General features: G+C 37.8%; 5 protein-coding genes across 11 annotated transcripts; 3 read left to right on the top strand and 2 right to left on the bottom strand.

Annotated features, from left to right (window-relative positions):
- Positions 1-687: 687 nt before the first annotated feature.
- Positions 688-19,475, bottom strand: Vrp1 (Verprolin 1). Of its 6 annotated transcripts, none has more exons than XM_089472074.1 (10): positions 18,988-19,475; positions 18,764-18,916; positions 7,280-7,652; positions 6,950-7,194; positions 5,564-5,793; positions 4,869-5,294; positions 4,487-4,659; positions 3,960-4,357; positions 2,591-2,918; positions 688-1,268 (listed from the first exon to the last, which is right to left on the bottom strand). In XM_089472074.1, the coding sequence occupies exons 3-10, from the start codon at positions 7,650-7,652 to the stop codon at positions 937-939; spliced, it is 2,505 nt and encodes an 834-aa protein (XP_089328200.1). In that variant the 5' UTR covers positions 18,764-18,916; positions 18,988-19,475; the 3' UTR covers positions 688-936. The 6 variants fall into 6 exon arrangements, with proteins under 6 accessions (XP_089328200.1, XP_089328203.1, XP_089328202.1 ...); XM_089472077.1 differs by having other exon boundaries at positions 18,764-18,937; positions 19,283-19,475; XM_089472076.1 differs by having other exon boundaries at positions 19,283-19,475.
- On the top strand, positions 8,969-10,313 carry LOC108616621 (microfibril-associated glycoprotein 4). The gene is made up of 5 exons (XM_018011963.2): positions 8,969-9,184; positions 9,244-9,293; positions 9,349-9,416; positions 9,472-10,003; positions 10,077-10,313. Exons 1-5 carry the CDS (start codon positions 9,098-9,100, stop codon positions 10,273-10,275), a joined length of 936 nt encoding a protein of 311 aa, XP_017867452.1. The 5' UTR covers positions 8,969-9,097; the 3' UTR covers positions 10,276-10,313.
- On the top strand, positions 10,999-12,342 carry LOC108616622 (microfibril-associated glycoprotein 4). Its single transcript, XM_018011967.2, has 4 exons — positions 10,999-11,177; positions 11,242-11,303; positions 11,366-11,870; positions 11,974-12,342. The coding sequence occupies exons 1-4, from the start codon at positions 11,068-11,070 to the stop codon at positions 12,128-12,130; spliced, it is 834 nt and encodes a 277-aa protein (XP_017867456.1). The 5' UTR covers positions 10,999-11,067; the 3' UTR covers positions 12,131-12,342.
- A 174-nt stretch (positions 19,476-19,649) lies between the features above and the next one.
- LOC108616619 (shugoshin-like) lies at positions 19,650-21,261 on the bottom strand. 2 transcript variants are annotated; one of them, XM_089472081.1, is made up of 3 exons: positions 21,124-21,261; positions 20,731-21,064; positions 19,650-20,677 (listed from the first exon to the last, which is right to left on the bottom strand). In XM_089472081.1, exons 2-3 carry the CDS (start codon positions 21,055-21,057, stop codon positions 19,937-19,939), a joined length of 1,068 nt encoding a protein of 355 aa, XP_089328207.1. In that variant the 5' UTR covers positions 21,058-21,064; positions 21,124-21,261; the 3' UTR covers positions 19,650-19,936. The 2 variants fall into 2 exon arrangements, with proteins under 2 accessions (XP_089328207.1, XP_017867449.1); XM_018011960.2 differs by having other exon boundaries at positions 20,731-21,227.
- A 164-nt stretch (positions 21,262-21,425) lies between these two features.
- mei-S332 (meiotic from via Salaria 332) lies at positions 21,426-23,290 on the top strand. Its single transcript, XM_018009328.2, has 2 exons — positions 21,426-21,863; positions 21,923-23,290. The coding sequence occupies exons 1-2, from the start codon at positions 21,426-21,428 to the stop codon at positions 22,778-22,780; spliced, it is 1,296 nt and encodes a 431-aa protein (XP_017864817.1). The 3' UTR covers positions 22,781-23,290.
- Positions 23,291-23,307: the final 17 nt, after the last annotated feature.

The raw sequence follows: 23,307 nt of genomic DNA, 5'->3' as shown, positions 1-23,307 counted from the left end.
TTTTTTCATTTTAATTTTCCTGTTATTTTTCGTTGGAAAAACCTTTGGTTTGTGCTACAGTTTTCATTTGCATTAACATTTGTGTGTTTTCTTTGTGATTTAATAATAAAATTTTAATTTCGGTTCAACAATTTGTTCAGTCTAGTTTAGATAGGGAGAGCGACAAAAACGCTCGTAAATATGCGAATAGTACTTACACATAGATTTATATATATATATATTAAAGGGTTTTCTCTGCTGGTGTTGCCTTTTGAATAATTTGACTATCTTTGGTCTAGATTCAAATGCCACTAAGTTTTATATACAGATTAAATATAGTTAATATGTGTATATATGTATATAAATGTATGCATGTACGTAAGTATATTTGTGTGTTAAGCCTGGGAAGACACTAAACTTAAAATAAACAGCAAGAGAGCTGAGTGAGGCCGTTACAATTTGAAGCGTGATTCAATTGAACATATTCAATCCTTACATTTTTTAGTACATATTTAAGCCAGCCGTTAAGCTCAAAAAGTTGGCTACTAAATGATTCAATTGAACATTTTCACGTATGACATTTTTTAGTACATTTCTTAAATCAGCCAATGCCATCTAAAACGAATTCATTGCATATCTACTCTTTCCACCACATTTACAATGTGTACATACACGTGCAGGTGTCTATTACATACATACAAAACCAAATTTGTGCATCTGCATTTGTTTTATGTCATTATTGTTCTGTTTCTATTTTATACACTTTACAGGGACACTTGTCACATTTGCATTTGCACACATACACACACACGCATACCGAATCGCACTCACGCATATACAATCTCAATACAATAACAACAGTAAGGACTTGCACGCTTACACTTACACACGCACATAAATACGTATACATATATACAAAGCTTAAACAGGGAAAGAAATTTACAGTTATGTTTACAATTAATAAACCGTTGAATTGCGCGGCACACTGGACGCCGGCTGTGATTTTGGCCGCACATTGACAGTACTTGTAGCGCTGCTGACGCCGACGCCGACGCCGCCGCCCGCTGCGCCATTGCCGCCATATAGAAAACTGGATTGTCTTATCACAGACACTGTAGCGGCGGCCACGCCTGCCTGTGGAGGTGGTGCGGGAGCGCGATGTTTCTTGAGAGGCGCATAGGCGGGCTTCAGTCCCGTTGTGGGTTTTGCATTGTTGTTGCATGCAGCGGTACTGTTGTTGTTGTTATTATTATTATTGTTGTTATTGCTGTTGGGCGCCAAAGTGGCTTCTGCATTTCAAGCGTGACAGAGAATGCATTTACGTAGGGAGAGAGAGAGAAAGAGAGAAAGAGAGAGAGGGAATGATATATTTATATATACATACAAAGACAGTTTGTTGTTGTGTTTTGTTTTTGTATTTAAAGCTGCGCCCGTCACTTAGGCAATGGAAATTTTTACAAGCAAGCAACAAACACAAATGTTTAAGGATCATGTGGAGAGAGAGAAGAGTAACAGCAGAATATGGAGGACAAATACGACGCGTGTAAAAATGTAAAAAAAATGTACAAATGTTTAATGGATATCAAAATTTCAATTTCATATTTGCTTTGTTTATTGTTCATAACTTCAAATAAAACAATAATGTGCTAAAATTAAATATTCATCAATATATAAAAAACCATACATTTTGCGTTGTAGATAAGATATAAAAGTACAAGTACAAAAAATATCTGTATATATATATAAGTTTTAATATATATGCAAAGCCGATCGTAGACAAATACATAAAAGTAAAACCATGCGCTACAAAAGTGTATAGAAATAATGCTGTAGGACTTGAACATAATGCGAATCGAGGCATGAACATAGATAAGAGGCGTTTTAATATTTAAATATGCTTTACTAAAAATAATACATAATATGCGTGTGCTTAGTAATAATATCGCTGTTTTCTTTGTTAAATAAAATAGATATTTGTATGCATAAGAATATGTAGTTAAAAGTATATATAGATAGTATATATAATAATATTTATATGCATATTAACAAAATTATGTGGAATAAAGCTATCAACTTTTCATAATTATAAATATATATTTTAACATTTTTAAACAATCATAAATTGTAACGTTACATTTGATAGCATATGTTTCATCTCTTGATGTGTGTTTGTATGTGTATGTGGTGTGTGTGTGTGAGTGTGTATAAAAGACAATTTAAAATTGCATCGTTGTATTTCGTTTCAATATTTCACATCGAACTAAAATGCTACATTAATATGTGTTTTTCACTTATAAATAATAAAAATAATAATATTATGCAACTTTTGCAATATAATAATGTATATATATATACATATATGTATTCATTATGTAACAGCGTTTCATGTGTGCATATAACAATAATTATAATAATAATAATAATAATAGTAATAATAATAATAATCAGAAACATAATTATTAACACGGCGCGTGGAGTGAGTTTGCTTTGACAGTAGAACCGACCCACACACCCAAAAATAAACACGCATACACCGAAGCACACACACACACACATACATACACTCATGTACACATATACATATATATATATATATATATCCTTTACATACCATTGGTTGCCTTAAGCGAGCGACTAGGATAGACTTTTTGTATATTTAGAAACGGAGGCGGTTTCGGGAACTCGGTAACATTATGAAATCTCTTGCCAAACTTTGCCTCCAAATCGATGACAAGTCGACCAACTGATGCACTCCCTCCCACTCCAGTTCCAGTTCCAGCTCCAGCTGCTGCTCCGGTTGCCAGACCACCGTTGCTGCCAAAATTGTGCGTCGCATTGGCCATGTGCGTGGGCGGCGTTAGCGGGGCATTGGCCCGTATAGATGAATGGCGTTGGGGCGGCACTGGCGCCTGCTGCTGTTGCTGTTGCTGTGCTCCACCCTGCAATCGAAAACGAGATGCATTAAATTGCCTGCCAAATTCCTGTTAGATAAGCTGAAATTCCGTTACACTGCGCTTTTGATTGAGCATCAGCATTGTTGTGAATAGCCTTGAGATTCTTTTGCTATACTTTTGCTTTGAGTTCGGACAGTTGCCTAATCCTGGACTGCTTCACATAATACGTGAAGTCAGCACTGAGTTGCGTGAAGGACCAAGAAACTAAATTTCACTTTAAGCCCACACAAACAGCAAAACAAAACAAGCGTGCGATGAGCGACAATCCGTATCGAAGCTGTTTGGGTCACGTATTGTTGGAAAATCCATAAAGGTTGTAAAAAGCTAACGGTTTGTGCGCAGCGGAGAGCAAAGAGCAAAGAGCGAACGCGCAGAGCGCAACGCAAAGGAACCCAAAATGAGAGCAAATTATACAGTGGGCGAGAGTCGGACAGAGAGAGAGAGAAAGAGAGAAAGCCCTAATGTTACTTTTGTGCACTGTAAGAAATTAGTAATAAATGGCCAAACTAATATTTGAATTAATTTTAGCCAGTGATTTTTTTTTTTTTTAATTTGTCTAAAAGGTGCAAAGCATTTGCGCTTTTGAGCAGACTACATTTTTTGTTTGTTTATTGTTAACATTAAGTTCAATTGAACGACTCATTAAGTTGCATTGCTGAACTTCTTTAGTGATCAGTGAACGATGCAGTTCAGTTGCATGTGAACTTTGTTCAGTTATGGAATTAGTCAAGAACCAATCGATTTGCTCAAATGTTCGATAAGCTATTCATCTGGCACTCGTGAGCGAATAACTGACCAATAAGAATCTTCAATAAATTTCATGGTTCATATACTGAATAAAAATATCGATATAAATTGCATTGACTAGATTTTCCGCTTCAGTTTTTTGCTATGCCACAAACTCTAACAATTGTTCTTGCAGTGTATATTAGCTTAACCTAGTACAACATTTGTTCTCAGCTGGATGCTGCTGTTACCTTTGGCATATGCGCCAACTTGTTGTTGACCCAACTCTACTCTACTTACGTTGCTCGACTGTCGCATCGGTGGCGGGGGCGGCGGGCAGCTGCGATGGGGTGGCAGTGCTGGCGGATTGATGGGGCCACCATTGAGTATAATGGGATTGACCTTCTCACGCATTGTCGACGACTTTGGACTGGCTGTGATGCCGCTGGGCGGAGTTGGCGGCGTTCCGCTGCCATTGATGCGAAATTGGTCGCGCAGAGCGGCTACGCTGCTGCAGCTGCTCGAACTGGAGGGCGGCTGCTGCAACGGTGGCGGTGATGGTGCCGGCGTCGTAATAGTCGCACTCTGCACCAGCGCCGTATTCACAGCACTGAACGGCGCCGCAATGCTGCTCAGGTTGCTGTTCGAAATGCTGCGCGATGGAGTCGGCGGCGGCGGTGGCTTCACCGAGGGACGTGCTGCGAATGGAGTTAAGCATAAAGTATTCCGTATAAAACACTGATTGAATAATTTCCATTTTAGCAGGAATTATCCTCAGATAATGTATTCCAAGCATATATAGTGGTATGTAAAGACGGAGCACTTACTCTTTGGCGGATTGGGCGCAGTGCGAATGCTGCCCGTGATACTATTGGTGCTGCCACTGATGCCCTCGCTGGACTGCAGCAGCAGCGTCTGCTGAAGCGGGGCGCGCATTGTGCCAAAATGTTGTTGCGTTGAGAAAACGGGTCCATTAATGCCTCCAGCAGCCGGTGGGGATCTGAGTGATAGTGGGGAGATAGATAAGAGTAAATGTGGTGTGTGAGAAATTATGCAAGCATTGCGGGATTCAAGCTGTGCAGGATTCAAGCAGTAGCCAAACTCCAAACCAAAGGCAAAGATGAGCGCGCAGCACTAAGCATGGTGCGTGGCCCAGAGGCCAATATGATGTTTATATAGACAGTGAGAGAGAGTGGATGAATGCTATACCTGGGTGACTTCATGCTGTGATGTCGCGCCACCGCTGGACGCTGATGCCCATTGGCTAACGCCAGCTGCTGCAGCCCCGGCGGCTTTGGCGCAAAATTTGGCTTGCCAAAGCCAACTGCTGGCTTCTGTTGCTGTTGCGCTATGGGTGGTGTGGGCGTGGACGCTGGCGAATTATTACTAACACCACCACCACCACCACTGCTAACAAAACTACCAGTGCCACAAGCACCACCGAACAGCGTTGACTTATTTGGCGCCAAATTGCGCAGACCGCCTCCTGCTCCCGCTCCCGTTCCCGTTCCCGATCCCGTTGTTGTTGACGACGTTGTTCGATTTGAGTTTGTTGCTGTTGCGGCGGTTGTTGTTGCGCTTGTTGTTGTTGTTTTTGTAATTGAACTATTTACAAAACTATTGCCTAACGAGATACTGTGTACAGGTGTGTATGCGTGTGTGTGTGTGTGTGTGTGGTGTATTTGGACCAGGAGTTGTTAACCAATTAAAGTCCCGGCAAAGAAACCAAAAAACAAAAAATTTAAAATTTTTAAAAAAATTCATAAAAAAGTAATAAAATTAGAGAAATACAAAAAATGCAAAATTCAAAAATTGAAATATATCAAACATAATTACAAACATTCCGTTTCAGCCCGCACCCAAGCAGGCATTCCGCCAGTTGGCCAGAATGCGATGCGACTCACCTAAGATTAGCCGCTTTGCTCTTCACGCTGCCGCTGCTGTTGCTCCCGCTCTCCGAGAGCGTGGGCGATGCGGCTTTTACCTTGCCATTGCCAATGGCACTCGCTGACGCTGCCGCTGACGCTGACGACGACGACGACGGCGACGCCGACGTCGATGATGATGTCGCTGTGGGCGTTGCAGCTGCTGTGCGAGGTATGTTCATGCGTTCCAATATGGATTCGCTGGAGTTCTAATGGAATAGATCAAAGCAACATTTGTTTAATGCCGGAAGAACAGGAATAGCGAACGGGTTATACAACTAATAGAAGCAGCAATCTATAGCCAGCTAAATCTTTCAATTTATTGATCAAGGCTATGCTCAACATGGAATTTTAACATTAGACTGCATTAATATCTGGCTAATAGTTTAGCTTCTGTAAATTATGATAATGATGATGATGATGATGATGATGTAAATGAATCTCTTACAAGTCTTTCAGAACTTTGCTATTCTTAATTCTAGAAATGTATTGTATATATACTTCATTTTATTTAATTCTTAGGTCTTAGCATTATATCTATTCCATATTTGTTTTTCAAAAATCTTTCGGAGATTCTGTTCTATGATAATTTATATAAATACTGTAGAATCTAGTTCTAACGAGGCTCAAAGGACCGTAGTTATACCTATATAACGGTATATAGGTTTGCTCATATAAGTTTCTCTGGTGACCAGAATTTTTATCGCAATAACTGTACGGACGCCATGGGCGGGGAGTTGCTATAACCGGATTCTAGTGTAATTAGATAATTCTAAAATTACAAGCTGGCTTTAGCTCGATTTCTAATTAGATCACAATATCGTATATTCCAGTTTCGAATTAAATTGAAAATTAGATGGGTCTGTGCTTTACTAATGCTCTTAAATATATTCTAAACTAAACAACAAGACTTGATTCAATCTGTAGTCACTTAATAGGTTTCTTGAATCAGCAATGATTCCTTATTAAATACTCTGTAAATGAGTTGTTTCCTACTCTAAACTACAATGAGTTTTTACATTGATATGAATACACTTCTAGTTTCAATTAAGTTACATACACTTCTCTATACGCTTACAGCTATATATATATACATACATTAAATAAAATTTTTTATATATCTCTATACTCTTCCATCAGTAATTCTAATTGCTCTACATCTAAAATCTCTAATTCCCAATTCTCTGCCTTTTCTTACTTTACTAATTCTTTAATTCACTCTAAGTGCTCTACTTTGGCTAATTGCTCTATTAGTAATGCTCGCTTGCCTATTTATATATATACATATACAAATGAAAATAGTTCTGCCTTTGTGTGGGTCTCTCTCTCTCTCTCCCTCCCTTCCTCTGTGCCTGATTCACTCACCTTTGGCGGCTGCGGTGGTGGTCCGCGATTTGTTCTCAGATTTGCTTCGGTTGCATTGATATGTGTGCTGTTGTTGCTGTTGCTCGACTGTGGTTGTTGTTGTTGTTGCTTTTGACGCTTCAATGTTAAATGCTTGGTGAGCTCCGTATTAAAGTCCATGGGTCCATTGTTGGCTGCTGCGGCTGTGGGGGGGCTATTGCTGCGTGTTGCTGGCGACGCCGCTGCTGGCGCTGGAGCTGGTGCCGCTGTTTTGGTGTGGGTGCAAAACGGAAATCAATTGAGCAACAGCAGACATTTGCATGAACTATAACTATTTTATTCAAAACTTACCACGAACACCATTCACTGGCTTCAGCTTTGGCATCTGTGAGAGGCCTTCGAAGAGGCCACCCAATTTGGGTGCTCCATTGCCCATGTTGTTGTTGTTGCTGCTCATGCTGTTGTTGTTGTTGTTGTTGTTGAGGCTGCGTTTCGGTGCAGCTCCAGCATCGCCATCACAGACACGCCCCGACAGAGCTGGCCCACTCTTGTCCACAGTTGTCGTCTTGCGCAGCTTGGTGCCCTTCTGTATGGAGTTGAGTAGAGCTGACCGTGGATCCGCTCCTCCTCCTCCTCCACCACCACCCAGCTTGAGTCCACTCAAGCCCGGTGGCGGAGGCGGTCCTGGCGGTGGCGGAGGACCCGGTGGCGGCGGTATGGCCATCTAAAAGACAAGAGACAATACACATAGAGCTATTAGGCAGGCTAAATTATCTGAAAGCCAAGTTTACTTTGTGGCTCGGAGCGCGTCGCATTAGACGCATTTTACGCTTTACTTTGCGGCACAGACTCTAGACCAAGACTGAAGCCGAAGCTGAGGCTGAGGCTGAGGCGGAGGCCACAGACTCAAGACGCGCTCAAGCCAGCAGCAACTGTCGCCACCCACACGCTTTAATAACTCAGTTTCTATAACTATTATATGTGGATGGATATATATATGTTATTATATATGTATGCACATATAGAAATATATTTATGTCTTGTCTTGTTTCGTTGCTTATTTTCTTTAGATTGACGCCTCGATAAATAAAAAACAAAAACAAAAACAAAAACAATCAACCAAGCGCAAACAGTCCGTAAAATGAATGCCAGACGCTGCACAGTTTGACAGGCATTGGGCGCATAGCTCCCACAGAATCTACAAAATGAAGCCCACGTGCCTAAGCATATATGAGCAGATACACACATACAAGCACACATAAGTCTCATGTGAGTGTATTCAGATTGATATACGCATATATAAGCAATTGAGATTTATGTATAATTCCTTACGTTTATATAGGTTCATTTCTCGTTTTACTTTAACAACAAATATAGGTTTGTTTATTATATAAATAACTGCAAATACGCTTGATATGCTCTTTCATAATAATGAAGCGAGTATATTGGCTTTCTATAAAATCTTTCTGACTAGATTTCTGTCAATTTCAATTGACTCTAGAGCCGTATTTCCCATGAATTCCAAGTATTTCTATTGTATATGGAGATTTTATATTTATTCAAATATTCATAAATTTATATATTTATTTACAGTCGTGCAACCTCGTCCCATAAATTGCCCCACTCTGGGATCTATATATTGGATTTTACCACACAAACGTTAATATTTATGGCGCTAATATAGCTATAGACTTGTTAGTTTTAGTATGCATATAAAGACTTCTACAAAGTCTTCTTCTATATCAAACGCTTATAAAAATGTCAAGGCTAAGTGGGTAAACCCAGCGGAAAAGTCTATATTATCTATAGTCTAAGATCTAGGCATTTAACAAAATGAATCAACGTGTAAGTCATCTAAAGGTTTGCATACAAAATATAATATATATCTGTCTATGTAAAAACGAAGCAGAAATATTACAGAACTCTTTCTTGATATAAAAATATGTATTATATTTTCTATTCATTTTTTGAATATATTAAAAAATATATGCTCTTTTTTTTAAATATATTTAAAATAAATATATATTTTTATTATCTTATATTCAATCGACATTATGTTAGATCTTGATCCCTGATCTATGATTTATTAGCTAGCTGATAATAGTTTTTGATAATAATACATATAATATAGCTGTCTCAGTGCAATTTACTCCCTGAATAGTTGCAAAGATGAAGCTGCATAGAACGAACGTAGTAAAGTTGCTCTATTCATTATGCATATATTTTACATATTTCTATCTCGTAAACAATGCGCAGGTAAAAATGTTTATAACTAATATAAACTATCAAAATTAACTATCAACTATCTTCAATAGTGTCAAGATCTGGCACATCCCATAGAAACGATGCACGAGCTGGTTCTTAAGTATGTCAAAGGAGAAGAAAATTACAATCTATTATAGAACGAAATCTTTTTAAAGTCTACAGGAACAGCTGGAAGCACTGAAGGCATATGTAAACCCAAATAGTTCCACTTCATCCAAAGATGGTAAGATAAAATTTAAAATTCACATATATAATATTTCTATGAAGATCATTTATAGAGAAAAGCTATCCCACATCCTGCTTGACGTCCTCGTTCAATGAAAGTAAAATTGCAAGTGGAATTCGTACGATTAAAGTACCAGGTATGGCTCCCTTTTCCGTAGCCTGTGATAACTGTTTGGCTGGATACGGATGGCTGGTGATACAGAGGCGCATCAATGGCAGCTTGAACTTCTATCGAAACTGGGAGGAGTACAAGCAAGGCTTCGGTAGTCTCGATGGCGAGTTTTTCATTGGACTGGAGAAACTGCGTGCCATAACTGCCCTGGAGCCCTTCGAGTTGTATATCGTCCTGGAGGACTTTAATGGAACCACGCGATCAGCGAGATTTGATGAATTTGCCATTGGCAGCGAAGAGGATGACTATGCGCTCTATGTCCTGGGCGCCTATTCGGGAAATGCCGGAGACTCGTTGAGAAGTCATCAGAAAATGAAATTCTCGACGTACGATCGGGACAACGATCGAGAGTTCCACAGGAATTGTGCCTTTCTCCACGTGGGTGCCTGGTGGTACAATAGTTGTGTGGACAGGTGAATAATCTATTGATGACTAGAGAACTGTATGATAATATATGTATATCTCTATCTCTACTCTTCAATTTAGTAATCTCAATGGGCAATATATTGAGGGCGGTAAATATGAAGAGAATCTCTTCGCGCGCGGCATGTGCTGGAGAGCCTGGCGTGGCCACAACTATGGCTACAAGTTCACCCAAATGATGATCAGACCCAAATGCCGACACTTTCCAGCTACCTTCAGGAGCAACAACAACACGAGACAACACTGCGAAGCATTCTCTTAGCCATTTCGATAGGATTTAAATATATTCCAATCATGTTATTTCCTGGTTTCTTTAGGCATATATTCATATATATTTCAGTATGTTTTTTCCACAAATTTATACCTAGTATACTATTTCCTGCATTGCATAAATATACAGCTCCATATCTATATGCATAATTTGACCTATGTTCTGTATTCTGTTCGGTGCTGATAAGAAATTGTAGACATTAGCAAATCGGAATGCGCAAGGTGATTCGCTGTAACGAGGTCTAAAGTATATATTCTATTTAGTAATACTCAATCATGCTGTACTCGATTAAATTTTGACTCATATACTAAACTTGGTAAGTATTTTATTATTTATTTTCACTAGTTCTTTTCTATTGAATTTAATTTAATATACAATTTTTTTATATATTTTTCATATTAAAAAATTTAGTATGCACCTATTAAATTAATTGTATACATATTTTTATACATAATTAAATGTTTTTATGGGCTCATAAACATTATGCATAAAAATTAAATAACACAGGTTATTTTTAAGCAATCCAAATTAAGCTCGACAAGGGTAATATAAGGCTAGCCAGAGGTCATAGTCATATGAATTTATACCCAAACAATCCATATAAAAACATTTATTCTTATTTTTTTAACTGAACAGAACTCAATATACCTCTTACCCACTTCATTTACAGGGTATAATTCTAATCAGATCTCACTTTTAATTCAAATGTAAATGCAGCCTATTACAATTTAGTCTTGATTATGAGATGCTGGGAGAAGATCATATTAAATATCTGCTGTAAATATGAATAATATATACTATATAGCATTCTTCCTTTTCGGAAACCTTACATTTTATGCCAAAAGTTCAAGTTCAACAAATGTATACGAAAATGCTGAACAACTAATTTCAAGGTATTTTACTTAATTCGGCATTTTGCAACAATAAATAAATAAATAGCTTTCTATATATATGAAGTTTAAAGAAAGAATTGTCTAGGCTGAGAGCAGATTTAACAGCACAAAAAACTGAAGAAACAGGTAAAGTGCGACTATTATAAAGTCTTATAGAGTATATATAAGTCGTTTATCTGCTCGTTTAGCTCATCCCCCATCATGCCTGGCGGCTATGATCAATACAGATGGTATATACACTATCTGGGTGCCGGGCCTGAAGCCTTTTCCTGTGGCCTGTGACACGAGGATGGCGGGCGCTGGCTGGACAGTGATCCAGAGACGTCAGGATGGCAGCGAGAACTTTTATCGCAGCTGGTCTGAGTACCAGGCGGGTTTTGGGCAACTAAATGCCGAATTCTTTATTGGTCTCGAGAAGCTGCATCACATAACGAATGCCGAACCCTACGAACTATACATACATCTGGAGGACTTTGACGGCGAGACGCATTATGCAAAATACGATAGATTCGTGGTGGCAAATGAGTCTGAGTCATATGCGCTGAGTCAATTGGGCAAATTTACTGGAGATGCTGGAGATTCGCTGAGCTATCATGTGGGCAAGGCGTTCTCGACATTTGATAACGATAAGACCGGCAAGAACTGTGCCCTGACTAATGTCGGCGCCTGGTGGTATAATCAATGTCAACATAGGTTAGTTAATATTCCGTTTATTTTATTTATTATTTTATTTTTTTCACCTTTCACTTATAACGAATAATATTTCTCTCTTTCTCTCTCTCTCGTTCGATTACAGCAATTTGAATGGACAGTATATGGCCGGCGGTAGCTATGAGAAGAAGCTAACGGGTCGCGGTATTTGCTGGAAGACCTGGCGGGGCTACGATTACGGCTATAAGCGCACACAAATGATGATAAGGCCAAGGTGTAGGAGCAGCTTCAGCCAGAGCTAATTATTATTTATTCAATTTCATTAAACACATTCAATATGCAAAATAACAACAAAATAAGCGATCGATTCGCCGCTGAATCATCGCGTCGGAAATCTTGATCAGTTTTAAAGCTCTTTCAGCACTTTTTTGTTTTTGTTTTTAATTTTTTTATTCTTTTTTTTGGGAGGTTTGTTATCAACAAATATAAACTTTTTATTTACGTTTTGATTATATTTTGCGCTGTTGATTGTTGTTGTTACTGTTGCTATTGCTATTGTTGTTGACTCGACGTTTGCTTTTGTTTTATGTTTTTAATTTTTTACAACAATAACAAAAAAATCAAAACGCACTCGTAAAGCGTGCGTTGCGCTCCGTTCGCGAGTCGAAAATCAACTGAAGAACGTAAACGGTCGCGCATGCGACGCCAAAGCATACAGAGCGAGTGAGTGAGGGAGAGGGAGAGGCAGCATGAGCGAGTCACACAGCAGGAGAGCAAAGTGAGAGAGCGTCAGCAGGTCTACGTAGAGGCAGAGCGCAAGCAAGCTTTGAGGGGGAGCACTAGCAACAACAACAGAGCAAAGTGAAGAGCGGAGAAGAGAGCCAAAGCAATTCATAAAATTAGCTGTTAAGGTCGACGCGGACGCAGCTGAAAACGGCAAACGGCAAATGACAAAATCAGCGTCAACTGAACATCGCTGTGACGTCAGGCATCGAATATTGCAGTGAGCGAGCGCACGCCACATGAATGGACAAACAGACAGACATAGATAACGACAAAGATGAAGTTAAAACAAAATTGCAAAGACTAGCCGCACAGCAATGGAGGCGCAACAGCAACCGCATTTCAGCACCTGTCTGTCGGCTCTGTTGACAAAACGATGTTGATCGGTCAAAGCAAAAACAACTTAACTGTAACTCTGGGCTGTGCGTACATACATATGTGTTTGTCTGTGTTTGTGTTTATGTGCCAATCTATGTGTGTGTGTGTGAAACGTGCGAAATATTTGCAATCTTGCCTCAGACTTTAGCTTGAGTCATTAAGCCTGAGCACAGTGGTACAAAGCTTCTTAACATTGAGACACGATCAGGCATGATTCATGCTTCAGCTTAATTCTGTCTATAAGTGTCAGACGGGATGTCGTTTAATTGAACAGCTGCCATGAATGCACTGACAACACAACTCATTGAAAATTGAACGTCTTTAGTCATGCAATGTATTTACATACATAATAAATGGTAAAAAATATTCATATCTGTGTACATATTTACGTTATCCCATATCACCTCTATATGTACATATGTATGTAGTAAGTAGATAAGAGCTCTAATGTTCTAGGAAAGACATTTGTCCGTTTTTCCTAGTTGGGTAAGCGTTACCTGTACCCTAGTTAGTTACATCAATTAACGAGAGCCGATCAAGGCGTTGCCACACTGTTAATTTTTGATGTTGTGGGCGGGCGTTTTGCGGCCTGACAACTTACGCAATGTTTGCTTTGTATTGTCTTACAGACGAACCACAAGACCTGGGGCCGGGGTCTCAGCTCTGGTGCCCAGAGCTTGGGCCTGGGCTTGGGACTGGGCGTGCATTTCAAATAGGCGTGTTAACATAATACAACCAACACACATCATACCATTTGACTTGCATAACGGACAATGGATATTAGTTTTTGACAGGGCAAATCAATTTGTACACACGTTTCGGGAAATGTTTCCGCCGGAGTGGTGGAGAATCCATTAAATGTGGCCAAAACAAACGAATGCGTGATCTAATGATTTGTCGAAATTGAATTTGATTTTATGTCCATGTGGACAAACTATATACACGCCCAACAAAAAAAAAAAAAATTAAACGAAAAAAAAAACTAGCCACAAATTTGGGGCAATTAAGCTGATGACAGTTTAGGGCAATCGAGAAGTTCAAAATGGGGAAGGGCGAAGTTAACAGTTTGTTTCTTCTTCTTTTTTTATCACACACTGAAAACACACCTTGAATTAGGCGAATGGCGAGGAATTGAAACCCAGGATAACACAGCAATAAACTTAAACTAAAGTTAGAGATTGACCTAGTTTTGTGAGTGGTTTAGTATTTTTGGTATATTGGAATATACTCGAAAGTATGAATATACCACTATACAATTGTCTTATATAAATCCGAATACTTCATATCTCTCTTTGTAGCATAGGCAATGGAAAATATATTATATAAAATATAGATATTTCAATGAAATAACAAAAAAACTTTAATCTTTAGGCGGAATACCTGCTTGATCATCATTAGCTCTTCACAAATATCAATTTTTGTTATTTTTTTGCAGCGACAGAGTATTAGGCAGTCAGTCAGTTATGCCACACGGCAACAAACCACCTCCCTTGCCTCACAGTATGAGTCACTGCCCAAACCTACATATTTATTGAGCCAAGAATACAAAAACATAAACTGTCAAATATCAATCGGCAGTTTAGAATGCAGTCAATGAACTTCATTTTGAGGCCTTATCTGACTGATTTAATCCACTATTTAATCTGATATGGGCGAACCCTAACAATTTTTATGCAAAATTTCGTTGTATAAATTTATATATACAAAAAAAAAAAAAAATATATTCACATTTTGTATATTACCCGTGGTACTTCTTTACCGTAAAAGTTAACGATAAGTTTGCCGAGTTCTAGATAAGATATACTGACTATACAAATGCCTGAAGCTTAATGCCTTAAAATTTTCAGCAAATTATTCAACGTGATTCATGCACTCACACGAAAAACCGAAAACCTAAAACAAGTTTTACAGGCATTTTCCACACTTACATGACAAACTAGATGAATAATGATGAATAACAGTTTATTCAAATGAATATCCTAACCAGAAACCTCATCGGGTGATTTTTCAAATAAAACGGTGTATATATATAGAAAGCCTATTAAACATTCCATTAGAGGAATTCTTCGCATCTGAATCAGTTCTTCTAATAATAGGCCGAGTTTTGCAATCTAGTAATCCAAATCGAGCAAGTCATAGCACTTAGATGACAGATAAGCCATAACCTGGTTTGCATGTTCTACAAATGTGCAATTCGATATATTTAAAACATAATGATGTGAATCAAATAAAAATGCAGTAAATAATAATTTCATTAATTGTATTATTCATACAAATACTTATTAATTAAGTACTCGCAATCGATTGTGTCTATACTCAGAAACGTATATGGTTAATTGGCTGATAACTGAAAGCAAAATCTTTATAAAGTATATATATTTGCAGTCAGATTGAAAAGACGAATGTATTCAGCTCTTTACGTTTTCGAAACTTATTTTGAGTTAAAGTGTTGACAAATTCATTCAAAGTTCTCTCAATTAATTTCAAGTTATCGATAACTATATGAAATTTCCTTAAATCGATATTTATATTGAACTAGTTATCTGAAATGGCTCTTTGGCTCTTAAATTCTAATTTTAATAGGACGAATATATTATATATATTTATAATATGATCCTTCTCCTCAATTTTGGCACACGTCACTGTCGGTCAGGGCATTTCATAGTCGACCACACCCATTTAGAGCACTCTTACTTATTTTAATGTGGATTAAATAATAAAATCATAAAATCGCAACAATAAACTTTCGCTTTCAATTTCTTTTTCATTTCGTGCTTCACTTGCTCTTGTTTAACAGACTTGGCCATCAGCCATCAGCTATCAGCCATCATTCATTGCCCATTGGCATTGGCGGCTCCACTCGCAAAGAGCAGCCGAATGAACTGTCGAGCGACCGTTGCTCGGAGTAAATTAGCATTTCAATGTCTGTAAAAAAAATAAAACTGAACTGAACGTCGTTCGCTTTTAATTGAAATTCCAAATGCTATGCGAATGATAATAATAATATGTGACTGCAGTGCAAAACATTTTACACAGATGAAACTGTTATGACATCAGAGGAATGTATACATACATATATCTATATATGTGAACTTTTATGCCCAATGTACCTAGAGATCGAGATGTTTAAATGCTAAGCACGTAGGCAAAAGCAACAGAAATTTGTTTACAATATATCTGAGATCATTTAACAAACAGCCTCAAGAGAGCGGAATATCATAATAAAATAAATGAAAATTGAAATCTTGATGAGCAATCGCTGATTTGAGCTGCCTGACTCACAGAAAGAATAAAAATGATAAACTAAACAGAAGAACTTTATTAAAATATAATTAATTTAAATAAAAATCAAATTTTCTGCTTCATCTTTATCTTTTTTCTTTTAATGCTCCAATAACATCGACATTACCTATACAATATAATATATATAATTCTATCAAAATTTTGATAATATTTCAGATAAATATAAATCTTCTATCAACTCAATTTCAAAGAGGGATATAAGTATATTAAAAATGTATATGGAATCATACGTTAAATTTTATTTCATCTTATATACCAATTGATCTCACTTTCTTTACACTTTTAGGGTATTTAAAGTTCATCTGCTCTCATTTTCATTTCTACTCATTAAGTAATTGTAAGCTATCATATCACATATCAGAATACATTATGCTCTACTCTATTCAGTTACAACAAGAACAACAACAATGACAATAAATGGGGCTCATTGTTGGTTTTATTAATGTGCGGTTTCCAACACCGTCGCACAATAATACTACTTAAATAACTAATGCAAAAAAAAAAATTAATAAATAAATAATAAAAACTGCAGCGTTGACATGAGCCCAATGACAACAACGGTGTTGAGTTAACTCTGGCTGGGGTTGGGTTTAGCGAGTATCACAACAACAACAACAATGACAATGACAACAACATCCATGATGTAAACAATTGATACAATGAGTCATAATACAGCCTCCACTCGCATGTAGGAAGCGAAAGGCACCAAACTGTTTGTTTACTTATTTTATTTTATTTTTGATTTTATAACCTCGATAGTATGTGAGAGGCTAAGAATTTCGATAATCAAAATCATGTTTCACATATAAAATACAATAGAAATCAAAATCTACATTTTATCAGCATCATTCTAGGGTATGTCCACTTCTATATACATCGCTTTAGCAGTTAATTTATGCACCTAAGGTGCAGGCATTTTACTTAACTATGATTCAGAGCAGATCGCATAAGGAAGTGCATTATTTACCGTGTTTATAACTAACCTAGGCGATGCGAACGGACGTGCCAATGAAACTTAACGTATTTTTTGTTTTCGTCTTTTACAACACTTGGCGAATGGCCGCCGGCAAGGTTGCAATGCAAATAAGACAGGACAATCAATTGTTATAAGCGCAAGCATGCTGTCTCACTCGCACACACAACATGCTTAATGCGAGCGTGAGTCTGTGTGGGTGAGCCTGTGAGTGCTTTTCTATGCTTACGTGTATGTGTGTGTTGATGGACTAACAATAGAAAAACGTTTACGGTCCTTGCATCAAGTGTTGCGTGTGCCGCAAAAGACCTCCCACCATGAGTTGCTCTACTAAATGACATTGAACTCGTCTATGACTGCAGTTTTTTATATATGTATATGTAAATATCTGTATAACTTTAAAATATAAATAAATAAAACTCCATGGAAGAGGGGAAATTCTTACTCAAGAGAAGCATTCTTACACCTGCATACATACTTATGTACATATGTATGTATGTATATTCCCTTGCATATTATAGTTAACCTGTTAATTGTTATTGTTGTTAGAGGGATTCATTTGATTTGTGAGTTGTATTCACTGTTGTTTCTTGCTGTTTATTCGGTTCAACGCTCTTTGCCATAATACTTAACGTACTTTCATGCATACTTACACACATATATACACATGTATGTTACATGCGCGTCTATGTGTGAGCGTATTTACTTTTGTGCAAGTTTTTTCGCGCCTAACCCAACTTAAAACCCACCCCTGCGCAACGGCACATTTGCTAGTGATGGGGCGCATTGCACTTTTTGTAGGTCAGTGCTGGGCCGTATTTGTTTTTGTTTTAAGTATTTGTTGTTGTTGTCGGGCTGCTTTCGTCATGCGACGCGTGCAACGTTTTGCCCTAATGTGATTAAAACAAAACGATAAATGGCAAAGTGATAAAAATCAAAGCACAACCAAAGTTTATTGCACTGCTAGCAGTTGCCGGCTGATCACAATGGATCAATAGGATTGTTACAATGGAAACAATGAATACAAATTTATTTACTTGCAATTGGGCAAACATACATACATAAACAATAAACTCTCAAACTGATATGCCTAACTAAATTGTTTGCATGTGAATGTAAAATATTAGGCACACACATTGCCGTCCACTTGGAGATAAGATATCATAGGCGTAGACTGCCCAGAAACAAAAACGATCAATTTTTACCGTCCCAATAGACATGTGTACATAATAAATTCCCCACGAATATAAAAGCGTTTACATAATATGATTTATTCTTATTTCATGTACACTCTCCTTAAGAAAATATACCAAAACGTAAGCAAATATATGTCGATATTTCATACAGGAGCAGAACCCTTTATCGATGTTAACTGTCAAAATCAATTTATATATTTTTTTCTTTATCCATGTGCCTTAAATCTGAGCCTATATCTATGTATATATATATATATACATATAAACAATCTAAAAACAAGTTAATTTACAAACAAACTCACCTTGAAGCGGTTTGACAGCTGATTCGTTGTTGTTATTGCAATGATTATTCTCGATGTTGTGGCTGTTGGTGTTGTTGTTGCTTTTAGCGCGAGGCGAAAGCCTTCCACTTACACTTGGCGTTTGGATTTTGCGTCACTTTCGGTCTTAATTTTCTATTAATGCAAACAAAGAAGCTATAAATGAAACAAATACGGCGCAGTGATAAAATTCTGCTAACGCATACATTGCCCAACGTTTTTGTCGCAGGTGTGCGTGGTCAGCAAATTTAGCTAATTTTGTGGTGTGTCCGAAATTTACTACATTAATTTAAAATATGCCCGATTTGAATCAAAATATAAATCAGCAGAATTAAAAATTTTCAGCCAAACGTGCCAAAACGGATGAAACTAAGTTTGACTAATAGACACATACACACACGCACGTAAGCACATACACACACACGCGCATACACACACGAGCAAATTTGGGACTGCGATAATTGTGCTTTCTCTGCCCGCTGCGTTTATACTTATGCGCACATTGCATTAGACGACATTAGGTTGACTTCATTTTACGCTTTTTATGCATTTTCCATCTTTGGCCAATTGCTTCATATCGCACTTCTATCCCGTAGTCGTGTTGTTGCTTTGCATTTGTTTTTGCAGGCGAATGTTAAAACAAGATTGATAGTTAAATAAATACAACCATGTACCACTTATGACTGTGGCGGTTGCACGATATACATATGTCGATAGGCTGCGGGTGATTTTTAGCCTTAACAGAAATTTTAAATAAGTGTTGTTAAACTGTATATTCAAACTAACAGAATGGATCCATGTTAACACAAATGCTTATCTTAAATGAATAAATAAAAAAAAATAAATAATATATAAGAATAAATATAATATATTTAACGTAACATATTTATTTTGTTTTTTTTTTCCTAAATTTGAAAACATTGAATCATAAATAATTTTTGCTTAATAGAGTTTTAACGTACAACGCAAACTTTCAGCTAGACAATTAAATTGGTTTCTTGAACTTAATCAATCCAAACTTTAAAATAAATATTCTATAAATGGATATTAACTAGTTTAACATATATTGTTTCGAGTGTAAAGGCTCAATTTAAATCATAACAGGAACATCATACAAGTTTTTAAGTAAATAAGTTAGCATTAAGTAAAATATTCTCATTTGGTTTTGTTTTTGTTTCGAAGTTTGGAACGACAGTCAGGTTCCTTGAGTGAGCTTGGCCGACAACTACGCCTAGGACGACCAAACCTGGAGTCTTCCATACTAGATTCGTCTGTCTGACTAGGCACCGGGCTACACTTTGTATTAAAAAGTTGCTTCTGCTTATGAGGAGTACTGTGGCCTACGGGTCGATTTGTCATGTCAGTCAGGGCACGTCGCGGCGTAAGTGCATCCGTGTTTGTCGACGTGCGCGGCAATGTCATCTGTAACGGTGACCTTGCTTGAACAGCATATCCAATATTCTCTATCCGTGGCTCTTGACTGCCAACATCTGGCTCAAGATGATCTAAAATCAGTTTTGTAATCCTTTTTTGTCTCAAATTACATTTTTCAGTCTCATTTTGAGTGTTTTTCGAAGGGCTGCGCTCTTCTGTGATTTCTACTCTCGGAACGAGCAGAGCTCTTTTATGGTTATTGGTCACATTGATCGGGGGCAATGGAGATATGTCTATGGTACTGCCATAGGCTGACGATCTCTGCAGTGTCTCATTCGATTCCATGGAGGAAGCCAAAGTATTGTCTTCACTATCGCTTTCTTCGCTAATTGAGTATATATGAGCAACAGATGGTGATAACTGCTCAGCTGATTCTTGTCCTTCCACCTCTGGAGAGCTCATATTCAGCTCCATCAAATGTCGTGGCTCCGGTGTTTTCCTTGCGATTGGTATACCATAATTCTAAGGCAAAAGATATGTATTAATTTCTCAAATACATATAGATATCTACTTACGCCGGGACTCATTGTAGTCGTGCTCGATTCGCTTGCCTCATCCTGCGAAGTCTTGCAACTTGAGACGCTACTCCGACTTCTTCTGGTGGGAGATACAGGCAGCGCTCTTTGAAGTATTCCACTTGAACGACGAAGCTCCGAGCAAACTTGTCCATTGTTGTATGAGCTGGACCTGACATTTTCTGATGCATTTGATGATTGCGATGTAAGGGAGCATTCGTGACTACATAAATTGACGTTTAAGGAATGGAGCAGAGTTCTGATAGCGCATTTCAGCTTCTGTTCATGGTATTGAGCGTCAGCTATGCGTAATTCACGTTCTTCCATAAGTTGCCTTTTAAGTACAATTTCTGTTTTTAACATTTCAGCATTAGTTATTCGCAGAAGTTGCACCTGATCCATTAATTCAGCGTTTATCAATTTATATTGTTCCATTTCAGCAACTTTAAATGTTTGGAAGACTACAGAAAACTTAAAAAAAAAAAAAAAAAGTGCTATAGAGAATGGCAATAGCAATTTTGATAACTAAATACCAAAAATGTAACTAAAGTATCGTTGTTTGCTTTTCGGACTTTTAGATAAATTATCGATACAGCATTTTATTTTCTGTAATAATCGATATTATTTCAAGCATCGACGCCAAACTCAAAACTAGCTTCGTTGTGTTGTGATATATAAAAACAAATGTGTATAAAATGGAGCAGTACAAAATAATAAATGCTGAATTGATGGATCAAGTCCAGAGGCAGCGTATAACTATTGCCGAAATGCTGAAAACAGAAGTTTTACTCAAAAGGCAGTTGCTGGAAGAACGAGAAATACGTTTAGCTGACGCTCAATACAATGAACAGAAACTGAAATGCGCTATTAGGACATTGCTTCATTCCCTAGACCTAAAATTAGATAGCCGTGAAGACTACGAAGACACATCTCAAACATCAAAGGCATCAGAAAATATCAAGTCCAGCTCATACCACAATGGACAAGCTTGCTCGGAGCTGCGTCGTTCGAGTGAAAGACTTCAAAGAGCTCTGCCGGTATCGCCCATTAGAAGGCGTCGGAGTAGCGTCTCAAGCTGCAATAATTCGCAGGATGAGGCAAGTGAAAGGAGCACCACTCCAATGAGTCCTTGCGTAAGTAGATATCTATATATATTTGAGAAATGAATACATACATAGGTTCTGTGTTTTAGAATGAAAAATTAACAATCGTGAGGAAAACACCAGAGCCACGACATTTGGTAGAGCTGGAGTCAAACACGAGCTCTCCACAGGTCCAAGAGTCACCTGAGCCAGCGCATCCAACTCCGACTCCGACAACTGTAGTTGGCTATATGTATTCCATTATTGAAGAGAGCGATAATGAAGAGAACACCTCATCTTCGTCCGTTGATTCGAGTGATACACTGCAGAAATCATCTATAAAACCATCTGAAACCATCTCTAGTATGGAGGCTTCGCCGTCGCCTCTCCGGGATATGACAAATGTCCAAAAAAGACGACCCAGGTTTGTTCCCAGTGTAAAGAGCGCCAAAGAGCTGAGCCCATCGAAAGAAATTTCTCTCAAGACTGAGAACCAAGCTTCACTCGATCACAGCGACCAAAATATATCGAAGACAATGATAGGAGGGCATGAGAGTATCGTCGGCAAACAGGAGCCAAGCATAGAGCATGTAAGAGCTGCTGCTCGAAGCAGTTCACCGATGCAGGTCACATTGCCGTGCTCGTCGTTAAAAGCGGAACCTACGCTGACGCCGCGCCGCAGTCAATTGAATTTCAGCAGTTTCAATGGCATTGCTAATCGACCAGAGGATTGCAGCACGCCGCGCCAAGACGAAACCACTTTGATTTCAAATTGGCAACGCGCCTCTACAAAGACAAAGGGTAAACGTACGAGGAGCACAGCCACCTCTGGCATTAGTCTGAACCGAGCGGATAATACCAGCATCGAAGGCTCCATAGCCAGTCGTGCTAGGCGCAATTGTCGGCCTAGCTCGCTGAAGGAAGCCAGCCTACGGACCAAACTCCGCAACGAAACACAAAGTAAATAAAAGTTTGTTTGCCTCTTGGAAATTGCGGTTGATCATTTATGCATCAACTAATCTTTTAATGTGTAGCTATATTTCCTATTTAAATCTGTTTTTGAATCACTTATATCGGAAATTGATTGCTATTGATTGATTATACTAATTTACTTTATATTTAAGTTCACTTTTGCTTACGTATAATATCAAGTCAAGTTTCTATCAATTTACAAATTTCGGACTGTCCATTAAAAAAGTGGATTCATATATAGATTTAAATTAGAAACGCATTAGCGTTAGAAATATAAAAACCGTCATCAACTTTCTGGAATCCATCTCAAATATGCCCAGGTTATAGTTGTTGAATTAAAGAAGTTTGGGATTAAATATGTACAAATTCTATATTTATACTATATAATTCAACGAATCGCTTTTTATCCCATTATCTTTATCTTTATCTTCAGGGAGTGATAAAAATATATAAGCAAACATATTATACAGCGAAAATAATAAAAAGTTATAGTATATATAAATCAATTCACAATTAGACACCA

Source organism: Drosophila arizonae, chromosome 5 (assembly GCF_054131065.1).
Source record: "Drosophila arizonae isolate 15081-1271.41 chromosome 5, UAZ_ARI_1.0, whole genome shotgun sequence".
NCBI lineage: Eukaryota > Metazoa > Arthropoda > Insecta > Diptera > Drosophilidae > Drosophila > Drosophila arizonae.
Note: the sequence above shows the minus strand (reverse complement) of the source record. Positions and strands in the feature narration are given on the sequence as shown.

What these genes read in the sequence shown, in the direction of transcription:
- Vrp1 (XM_089472074.1), bottom strand. Translation starts at nt 7,652, where the DNA reads ATGGCCATACCGCCGCCACCGGGTCCTCCGCCACCGCCAGGACCGCCT. An exon ending in CGATGCGACAGTCGAGCAAC is followed by an intron (nt 2,919 to 3,959) that starts GTAAGTAGAGTA and finishes TTTCGATTGCAG; the next exon opens with GGTGGAGCACAGCAACAGCA. An exon ending in CTCGCTTAAGGCAACCAATG is followed by an intron (nt 1,269 to 2,590) that starts GTATGTAAAGGA and finishes CTTGAAATGCAG; the next exon opens with AAGCCACTTTGGCGCCCAAC.
- LOC108616621 (XM_018011963.2), top strand. Translation starts at nt 9,098, where the DNA reads ATGAAGCTGCATAGAACGAACGTAGTAAAGTTGCTCTATTCATTATGC. An exon ending in ATGCACGAGCTGGTTCTTAA is followed by an intron (nt 9,294 to 9,348) that starts GTATGTCAAAGG and finishes ATCTTTTTAAAG; the next exon opens with TCTACAGGAACAGCTGGAAG. An exon ending in TTCCACTTCATCCAAAGATG is followed by an intron (nt 9,417 to 9,471) that starts GTAAGATAAAAT and finishes GATCATTTATAG; the next exon opens with AGAAAAGCTATCCCACATCC.
- LOC108616622 (XM_018011967.2), top strand. Translation starts at nt 11,068, where the DNA reads ATGAATAATATATACTATATAGCATTCTTCCTTTTCGGAAACCTTACA. An exon ending in ACAAAAAACTGAAGAAACAG is followed by an intron (nt 11,304 to 11,365) that starts GTAAAGTGCGAC and finishes CTGCTCGTTTAG; the next exon opens with CTCATCCCCCATCATGCCTG. An exon ending in TATAATCAATGTCAACATAG is followed by an intron (nt 11,871 to 11,973) that starts GTTAGTTAATAT and finishes GTTCGATTACAG; the next exon opens with CAATTTGAATGGACAGTATA.
- LOC108616619 (XM_018011960.2), bottom strand. Translation starts at nt 21,165, where the DNA reads ATGGAACAATATAAATTGATAAACGCTGAATTAATGGATCAGGTGCAA. An exon ending in CGACTACAATGAGTCCCGGC is followed by an intron (nt 20,678 to 20,730) that starts GTAAGTAGATAT and finishes CTTTTGCCTTAG; the next exon opens with AATTATGGTATACCAATCGC.
- mei-S332 (XM_018009328.2), top strand. Translation starts at nt 21,426, where the DNA reads ATGGAGCAGTACAAAATAATAAATGCTGAATTGATGGATCAAGTCCAG. An exon ending in CCACTCCAATGAGTCCTTGC is followed by an intron (nt 21,864 to 21,922) that starts GTAAGTAGATAT and finishes TCTGTGTTTTAG; the next exon opens with AATGAAAAATTAACAATCGT.